The 10,420-nt window shown below is 46.5% G+C and overlaps 1 protein-coding gene across 1 annotated transcript in view; it reads left to right on the top strand.

The window, feature by feature from the left end:
* The first annotated feature begins 2,240 nt into the window (after positions 1–2,240).
* Positions 2,241–10,420, top strand: part of LOC119416349 (protein mono-ADP-ribosyltransferase PARP6) — a 37,959-nt gene continuing 29,779 nt past the window's right edge. The window contains exons 1-3 of the mRNA XM_037683582.1: positions 2,241–2,351; positions 2,532–2,586; positions 3,189–3,260. Of these exons, the coding sequence (XP_037539510.1) occupies positions 2,584–2,586; positions 3,189–3,260 (75 nt within the window). The 5' untranslated portion in view covers positions 2,241–2,351; positions 2,532–2,583. The remainder of the gene's footprint in view (positions 2,352–2,531; positions 2,587–3,188; positions 3,261–10,420) is intronic.

The raw sequence follows: 10,420 nt of genomic DNA on the forward strand, positions 1-10,420 counted from the left end.
ACCATGTACTGCACCATGTACTGAACCATGTACTGCACCATGTACTGAACCATGTACTGCACCATGTACTGCACCATGTACTGCACTGTAGCAGCAAATTATGTTTGTTTTTTTCATGAGAAGAGACGGTAACAAAACATGACCCCTGACGCTGCTACACAGAAAGACAGAAATAAAAAAAGTAGCTGTAAAAGTTTAATTTGTTCCTGTTTACGTAGAAGCTAGTCTTCTTAGCATTGTAGCACAGCGCAATGAACATGAATTAAACAGATTTTAATAATAAATATATATCCATTAATTTATTCCTAGGTTTTCATAGTGCAACATGAGTTTCATTTGCATATGTTGTGTAAACTGCATGCGATGCTCTGCAGATCTGTCGTCCTGTCAACAGCTTGGCCGCAGCGCCCTCTTGCTGAAGTGCCTCAAAGTTGCAGAGCACACCTGAGCTGCAAGGAGCTGAACTGCTGACATGTTACCTGGTAGGAGCACTGACACCTTGCTGACCTTAAAAACACTTTGGATGAATGAGTGAATGAATGAAAACTGCTTTGTTGTCTTAATATAAAGGGATTATCAATGACTCAAAGCATAGGGGAACATTTAAAGCCAAAAATTTAAATTTATATGAAAGTTTTAAAGGTAAAGTTACATATACTAGGATACATGTGTTTCCTTACCCAGACTGGAATAATTCTCCCTAAAGATGAGGTCAAGCTTCCACTGTGAGCAGTGAAACCCAGGTGTCTTCAAATGATCTCCAGCTATAATTTACATGATAAATAATCACCAACAGTAGTTTTATGGTAATGATTATAAGAGATGAAAACATCTGCCATGTACAAAGTTTGTTTTCTCAGTCATCCAGGTATATAACAACAAAAAAGGTTGAATCATGTCATCTGGACTTCGCTTTTTGTTAAAAAGAAACGTTTCGCCCCTCATCCAAGAGGCTTCGTCAGTCTGAGGCCTAGCCATCTGGTATTACCCAGAAGCCACCCTGCCATGTATAAAACGAGTTCAGAGCTTGTTGATTATTTGTTTTGTCATCTAGGTGGTTGCTAAAAGTGTAACAAAAATCTGAGTTGGAATCCTTTCTATGGTTTTAAAATCTGAAAAGTTTGAGAACCAAATTATTCTAGATCATATGTGTCAAACTCAAGGCCCGGGGGCCAAATGTGGCCCTCGATGACATCATATATAGCCCCCAAGCTGATATGTGTAATGTAAAATACTTTCTTTCTTGAATTTTTTCAGTAATCATTGATTATGATGTCGAAAGCACAACAGAAAACATCAAATGAGACCAATCAAACTCTTGTTGAGGAACCTGTGACCAAGAAAAGATGTTGGTGTATGATTTGAGTTAATGTAGTTTCTGAAATTGGTTTTAATTTTGGCCCCCTATTTGTGAGTTTGATGCCTCTGCTCTAGATTCACTTCTGTGAACTTTTCATTCATAATTTAACTCAGAAAGGAAATATTAAAAAGAGATAAAAACATTATTTCACCAATTTGTCTAGCATTTGTTCAGATAATAAACCCAACTAAATGTTGAAACTCATGAAACTCTGACTTGTGCTGAATCCCCTGATCTGAAATGTTCTTGTCTTTGTCTTATTTTTATATATGGCTGTACTTAAATTGGTCCTGTGAACAAGAACAATTTATGACATTCTGTCTCTGTCCCCACAGACACCCATCTAAGTGGATTACTGTGAATAAAGGCACTTGTTGCGAGAAGACGTTTGTAGACGTGTTTAATGGGCCCAGACTGCAGAGCAGCAGGCCACTGCTAACAAGGCTAACTGCTGATTAAGGTCAGGCTGTGATGCAGCAGACAGGCAGGGAGACTTATAGATGTCAAACACTGTCTGAACGACCATCCATCAACTCTGACACCACGGCTCTTTGTTCTAATCAGGATCTTAAAACCGATTCATGTGCCTGACATTCTGGACAAATCAAACACTCTGACTAAATGTGACGTATGAACCCATCCCAGGTCAAACTACCTGCAAAGATCCTGCAGAAAAAACTTACTGAAACTCCTCCTGTCATTGAGATCTTGTGTCTGAGCTCCTGCTCGCTCAGGACCGCGTTAATCTGAGCAGGTGGTCTGAGAATTATTGAGACGCTGCAGCCGGTCATGTGACCTAAAGTCCGACTGAACAGGTGGATCTCTGCGGGTCACAACAGAGACGCAGACACGCCACAGCGCTGACAGTCTGGAGTGCTCGTGTTGCTGCTATCCAGGTGACACCCGAGTGGAAACCTTTTGTTTCTCATGTGATTATTATTTTTATTGTTTGCTTGAATCTTGTGGAGATGTGTTTTCTTCCAGAGGAAAGGTAAGAACGATTTGACTATTAATAAAACCAACTCATCTTAGTTTACTAATTCAGTGAATTGTATTTTCTTCATGTCTCTTAAAACATCGAGGTGAAAAAAACAAAAGAACAATAATCTTCAATCCACGTTAATGTGCAAACATATAAATTCCTGTTTCTTTGATACCTGATTTGTTTCAGTCAGCGTGACATGAACACGTTTGTTGAATTTTGCTGAAGGCGACCATCATTAATGGTGAGTCCATGAATTTCAGTTTTTACTTATTTTAACAGATTTTCACACAACCTGTGCAATATATACCATGTGCATTTAAGCTAATCTGCGAAATACTTATTTATACTAATTCATCCTACTTGCACTGTTGTAATTCTGCCATGTTGTTGTTTACTATTTTTCTTTTGGACCTTGAAAATATTATATTTCTTTTCACTTTTGGTACTTTATTTTGTACTTTATTGCATATATTTTGTTTGTTTTTTTCTTAGTGAGTCAAATCATTTCTCCACATCCTGAACATTTCATTGCATTGTTGACCTTGTATTAACTTGCATATGACAAAAAAACAATAAACTAAATTTAAAAGTAATTCAACTATTGCTAAGTTTATTTGACAGTTCTGATGACAAAAAGCAAAATAAGAGCATAGATGTCTCACAATATGAATGTTAGAAATACATTTGTTCAAATTATCTTCTGAATTTTAAACTAAAATATAACAATCTGTAGTTGTAATCATATCCTTTATATACTGATGGCAGATTGGGGTTAGCCGATTTTTGTGGGGTGAAGAAAACAATAAAGAGTTGTGTTGACAGATTTTGTCATGAACTCCTCAGGAGTGTGAGCCGTGGACAGACAGCTGCAGTGATGAAGACAACAACTCTGAAGACCTCCTGTGGGAAACCCAAGTAGGCACAAAGGTTTTTTTTTTTTTACTTAATGCTTGTGACAACTGAGTATTTAAGTATTTTAACGTATCTAAATGTATTTGCTGATGGTAAAATATTAATATTAGTGCATTTATCAACAGAATAGCATTTAAAACAACCATAAATATAATAAATGTTGGATTTTTCAGTCGCAGGTTTAATGCACTATAATTGTAAGGCTCTAGTATAAAACCCAGCTAGTAAAGAACCGAAAATAATCAACTCCAAGATCGGAGAAAAGGTTAACAGTGTTTATTTACAATAATGAATGAACAATGTGATGACTCAACAGAGAGGGACTGGAACCCTGGAGAGCAAAGAGCAGAGTTATTGAGAATCTTATTATCCACAGGCAGGAGACACGGTCCAGTAAGTTTTTTATGGTTATAAAATGCGATGGTCACAGAGGCGAAGGTCCGAATGGTTCCAGAGACAAAGAGTAAGGTGGTTCCAGAGAGATTCATTCGGTGAGGCAAGTGGTGAGAGGCAAGGAGCGGTGTAGGAGATCACAGGGAGCCTTTAGAGGGGAAACCAGGAGATCCAAGGCACAGGTGGAGCAGGAGTCAGTACTACAACACGTAGACAAAAGGTTAGCTTTTACAAATCACAGAGTAGTTCTCAGGCCAGGAGCATACTACTGTCAGGCAGACAGCATCTGGTTGAAGTCACCTCCTGAAGCTCATTACTGTAGTCCCGATGGATCTCAGGTGTGTTTATGTTGGCGCCCTCTGGTGTAGGAAAGCTGAGGAAGGAAACAACTGGGATTCCTACAATAATATACAGGTGCTGGTCATAAAATTAGAATATCGTGAAAAAGTTGATTTATTTCAGTAATTCCATTCAAAAAGTGAAACTTGTATATTATATTCATTCATTACACACACAGACAGATATATTTCAAATGTTTTTTTATTTTAATGTTCATGTTTATAACTGACAACTAATGAAAACCCCAAATTCAGTATCTCGGAAAATTAGAATATTGTGAAAAGGTTCAATATTGAAGACACTTGGTGCCACACTCTAATCAACTAATTAACTCAAAACACTTGCAAAGGCCTTTAAATGGTCTCAGTCTAGTTCTGGAGGCTACACCATCATGGGGAAGACTGTTTGACTGACAGTTGTCCAAAAGACGACCTTTGACACCTTGCACAAGGAGGGCAAGACACAAAAGCAGAATGGGAGGCAGATCTTTCAGAAGAATTGAATTGAGTTGAAAAGGTCATTACTAAAGTGGCTGGCTGTTCATGGAGCTCTGTGTCCAATAGGGGTGTAACGTACACGTGGGTGTATTGAACCATTTCGGGATAGTATGATTGGTTCACGTGCGTACCGTTTCGGTTATTTTTTCACTCATTAAATTTTATTAACGAGAGATTATGCACCGCGTAACTAACGTTCCTAAGCGTGTTTCAGCACGGCGCTATTTATTGTTGCGTAGTCTTGCAGCACGCGTAGCATTAGCAGCCTAGCATGTCGTTGCGGTCTCCTGTTTGGGAACATTATGGCTTTCTTGTTAAGACAAGTGAACAAATCCTAAGCTGTGTGTCGACGTTGTTTCACGGAGACTGGATCTGCAGCAGGCAACACGTCTAACTTGTTAACGTACTTGAAACGACATCATCCGAATGTGAACGTCTCTTCTGCAGAATAGCAGCTTGGTGCAAAGACCAATAACAGCAGCATTTAAACAACCTTTATCAGGTAATTCAGATCGGTCTAAAGCAATAACACAAGCTGTAGGAGTTTTTAAAGCTCTGGATCTATGACCATATTCTGTTGTTGATGCGTCGGCTTTAAGCATATGATTAAAGTTCTTGAGCCCCACTGCGACATCCCATCACGTCAACACTTCAGCCAAAAAGTTGTAGCAGCACTTTATGAAAAAGCTAAAACTGATATTGTCAACAAGTCCTGGACCAGATGAAAGCCCTCCATGATGATGATCACTTCACCACTTGCTCTTGCCGAGATCGGATGCTTCTCCCCTCCCTCTCCGCTTTGCTTTGCTGCTCTGTCTGTCTGTGAAACTGCTTCTGAGACTCTCTTCATATCTTCCAAACCATAATTATGGACCTGTTTTGATCAGTTGGTCCCTCAACTCAATTGATAAAATTTCTTCGAAGAGAAGACAGGCTTTAGGCAAACCGATTTGCCCTGTTGGCACGCACGCAGCTGGATATCTCATCGACTGGAAGACTTGATGATGTGTCTATCTCTGCTGCCATCTGTGGATTTTAAGGATGCATATTTAATTGGATTTATGATAACTGGTTCCTGCTTTTTGGATTTGGCTGGTTGCTGGTTTTATCTACAATCAAGGAAGTCGTCGGCAGCAAATTTGGACCTGATCCCTCTGCTTGCCTTTATGATGGCTTGGTTCATGTCTGGAGTACCCGGACTCAAATGCTTTGGGCAGAATGGATCAGATCTTGGGGATTTTACTCAGTCACGTTCCATTGGTGTGGCCATGTATTTTGGACATTTCGGAACTGAGTGGACCAACACAGACTCAAGGTAGATGTCATTAAGTTCTGCCTGTCCCCAAAACAACTGTGTGTTTATCTGAATTTGCCCCCCTTTGCTGGCCTTGAAGGCCACTTTATCTGAATTTGCCTGGAGAACATGTGAGCTGACGCTCACCACCCCCTCCCTGAGGAATTCCCAACTGATAACCAGATGAAACCAGCTGAATAAACTTTGTGTCATCATTTCAGGACTCTTGGATTCTCATAGACGTTATTCTTGGCCATTCCTCGACATACCTCGAGAATGTTTATGGATCTCACCGGAGGACATTGACTGATTATTCCATCCTTATCAGAACTCTTACAGTGACCTCAAGAGCATCTATGAACATTGCTGACCGCTGTCGTCTCCCCCGTCTGCAGCTTGTCTACATAAATATGTGCTTGTTCTATTTCATATAGGCTTCGCCCTTTAAGGCTGTCGCTTAGTGGGTTTATCCCGTTATGCGCAAGCATCATACTGAAAAAATTAGTCCACGCCCACCTGCTGTGTGGCCCCACCCGATCCGTATAAATTACATTAAGAGCGGGTAATCTGCTCCCATTTTTCTTCAGCAAGCTAATACAATAAAAGAACAACTGACCTTTCGTCGAGATGTCCAGCTCCAGCACCATCCGCTTGTGTCCCTCCTGCAAGACCGGCTACTTGCTTAGCTTCGACCGGCACGACACCTGCGAGGGATGCCTGGGTCCCCGCCACGTCGCCCGCGCTTCCTCCTGCCGCCTCTGTGACGAACTTCCACCGGAGGAAAGGCAGAGGAGAGCAGCCTTGTTTAAGGCTACCATCGAGGACTGCCTGTCCGTGGCGGGAGACTGTTCGCTGGACGACGCCATGGATTTCTTCGACGCCGGCTCTCGGAGTGAATCGGATGATTCCTCTGGGACCGGTGACGCTAGCAGCAGCCCCGACGCTCGTTCCCTCCCGGGGAGTGCAGTGTTGGAAAGAGGGAGGCCGAGCGGATGCTCGACTCCCCCGGGGTTTCCCGCTTCAGCGACAACATCGCTCCCTGCCGTGGGCGCGCTCCTCTCGGAGCTGCCCGCCATTATCCGGGAAGCTGCTAGCGTAAAGGGGCTCTCCGTCCCCTCACCCCCCCCGCTCAGATCGGATGATCTTGCGGGAAGGTTTGGCTCCACGCCGGCTCGCCGTCCTGATCCCATTTGGCCTCGTTTTCCAGCGGTGACAGCGTACTGGAACGAGGCCGCAGCCGGTCCTGGTAGGTTAAGGGCGCCCGTCTCCACTTACGCCCCCATCACCAGAGTGGAGGGGTTCACCGAGCGGGGCTATCCCTCGGTACCCCCCCTTGAGCCAAGCCTCGCGGAAGCCTTCGGAGCGAAGATGTCCAGGCTGGAGAAGCGTCCCGTCCCTCCGGGGAAACACGACCAGGTGGCGACCGCGCTCTCCAACAGAGCCCACCAGTGTGCTTTTCAGGAGGCCACAGCTAACAACAACGTGGCGCTGTTAGCATTTAGCATGTCGAAGAGGCTGGAGGCCTCAGACCTGCCGGAGGAGACAAAGAGCTCCCTGTGTAAATCGGCAGACGCCATCCTCAACATGTGCGCCGCTTCCACGGTTTGCCTGTCGAGGATTGCAGCGTGGATGACGGTAATCCAACGTTCCATCTGGCTCCGTCACTCTCCATTGCTGCCGGAAAAGCTGCACAAGGACCTGATGGAGGGCCCCATCTCATCGGACGCGCTGTTCGGAAGCAGCTTGACGACCATGCTCACAAATTCGAAGCAGTCGGAGGAGATGTCGGAAGCGGTACGCCATCTCATCAAGCCGCGCGGCTCATCCCGTCCCCCAGCCCGCTGGAGAGATCGTCGAGAGCAGAGGCAGAAACATCGACGCTCCACGGCAGCAGCAGCTTCGTCTCGCCCAGCCCCACCACCAGCCCCGCCCGCCAGAGACCACCCCTCCTCAGTCCGGCAGCCTGCACTTCAGCGTTTCCCCAGAGATCGCCTGCAGACGGCGCTCGGGGCAAACAAACCGCAGAGCTCACGAGGGAGAAGGTTTAAGAAATGACGGTCTGCGGAGGATGTGTGTATGAATGAAACAGGAAGTGAAATAAATGATTTTTCAAAGATCAAAATGCCTGTTTTTAGCCAGTCTGTAAGTTCGGATGAGCTCACAGCCGCTACACACACATCCTCCACACAGAGAGAGCCGGTGGCCTTAAATAAAGGTTTTTTAAACCCACCGCCGCTCCTTCACATGCCCAGACGCTCACGTGACACCACGGTAAGCGAAATAACTTGTTGTCAATCAGACCCGCACGATCACCACCCAAACGGTGTTAAACGCGCACCCGAGCGAGACAAGCAGCCTCCATCCAAACGGCGCTGTGTTGATGATGCACGCACAGCTGCCCGGCGCTCACCGGCTCACATCGGGATAAATGTGGGACCGCAGGCCGGGTCCGGTGGAGGTCCCCGCTCTCAGCGAAAACAACACACGCCTCTCCTGAATGAACGCGAGCGGCCGTCATCCATCGCGTCTCAGCGATCGGCAGCTCACGGCGACATAAGCGTGAGACAGCTGAATGAATCCAATGACGGGCCCCGCCCTCAGCGAGAGCGGCGCGCGTCCCTCCAGAGGAAACGTGCGCTCCCGCGAGGCTCACAACCTTCACTTCGACAGCACGGCGTTGATGACGTCACGCCCTCCACCTCTCAACGTTCGCACAGCGACGTTAAACGTGCAGCCTCTCGACGTCATCAGCTGACACACGCCTCGCCTCAGCGCACACCGCCCCGCCCGGACATGAAGGTTGGCTCGCGATCCAGACACAGCGCACGGGCGCGCGCAGAACAGCCCTTTCGAGGAAGCCTCGCCTTGGGTCACGCGGAAAACATTTCCGCGACGCATGACGGCGGTCGAGGCGGAGGTTTGGATGACATCCGTTCAAAACACGGCACATCATTTAAACGCACGTCCACTCCACGAACGTCACGCAGAGTGGCTAAAAACATGCTCACCGGACAGATGGATAGACAGAGTGTTATGCAAGGGTTACACGCTGCAGTTTGCAACCCGACCCCCTCCGTTCGGAGGAGTTATAGAGACGGTCCTGTCATCACCAGACCAAGTCTCAGCCTTAAATGCAGAAGTCCAAGAGCTTCTGATAAAAGGTGTAATCTCAAGAGTTCCCAACGAGGAGGAAAACACAGGGTTTTACTCACGCTACTTCCTGGTCCCCAAAAGGACCGGAGGGATGAGACCGATTCTGGATCTGTCAGCTTTCAACAAAGCGATCATGAACAGACCTTTTCACATGTTAACGAACAGACAGCTGTTGGACAACATCCAGAAAAACGACTGGTTTGTCTCCATCGATTTAAAAGATGCTTATTTTCACATACCAATCATCCCAAAACACAGAAAATTTCTGCGTTTCGCCTTTCAAGGGATGAAGTACCAGTACAACAGGCTGCCTTTCGGGTACTCCCTCGCGCCTCGTACGTTCTCAAAGTGTGTGGAGACAGCCCTGCATCCACTGCACAGAGCAGGGATGAGAGTTTTGTTTTACCTGGACGACCTGCTGCTCCTGTCTCACTCCAGACAGGAAGCGCTGATACAGGCTCAGGTGTTGGCATCACACCTGCTAAATCTGGGCTTCGCCATAAACTGGAAGAAGAGCTCGATTTTCCCGGCCCAGACAATTGTTTATCTGGGAGTGGAATTAAACTCAATTACCATGACGGCTCGCTTATCACAAACAAGAATCGACACTCTAAAAAACCAATTACGCCACGTAAGACCTGGCAAAGTGGTAACAGCTGTCTCCGTCATGAAGCTGTTGGGAATGATGTCATCAGCTCACACAGTGGTCCCGCTGGGTTTGTTACACATGAGACGCCTCCAGAGGTGGTTTACGCGTCTGCGTGTGGATCCAGTAAAACAAAAGAGACGGATGATCACTGTCCCTCCCTCCGTGAGAGCAGACCTCCGACACTGGGGAAACACCCTGGCTCTGTCAGAGGGAGTCCCCGTCAGCAGACCCACGTCACACGTGTCAGTCTTCACGGACGCGTCTCTGTCAGGTTGGGGGGGGACATGCCTATCTCAAGCAGTAGGGGCGCTGTGGCCCCACCGCACATCAGCCCACATCAATGTTTTGGAGTGTCGCACAGTGCTGAATGTGATTCAACATTTTGCTCCCGTGCTACAGAATAAACACGTGTTGATTCACACAGACAACATGGTGACTGCTGCGTACATAAACCGCCAGGGGGGTGTGTGTTCAGCCCAGATGCTACACATTGCGCGGAAGCTACTGTGTTGGGCTCACCAAAACCTGCTTTCCATCAGAGCGGTTTACATACCCGGCGTTCTGAACAGAGGAGCAGACGTGATGTCCAGGGGCGGCCCACGTCACGCGAACTGGACCCTCCATCCAGACCTGATGTTTCAGACGTGGCAGAAGTTTGGCAAAGCAGCTGTGGACCTGTTTGCGACGCGAGAGAACGCTCAGTGCCAATTATGGTTTTCCCTGAGCCCACGAGACGATCCACCGCTGGGGGTGGATGCATTTGCCCACAGCCCGTGGCCCAAAACGCTTCTGTACGCGTTCCCCCCTCCTCCTCTGATTTTACGGTTCCTGAACCGAG

This window comes from Nematolebias whitei, chromosome 10 (genome assembly GCF_014905685.2).
Source record: "Nematolebias whitei isolate Nwh7 chromosome 10, NemWhi1, whole genome shotgun sequence".
In the NCBI taxonomy this organism is placed as follows: Eukaryota; Metazoa; Chordata; class Actinopteri; order Cyprinodontiformes; family Rivulidae; genus Nematolebias; species Nematolebias whitei.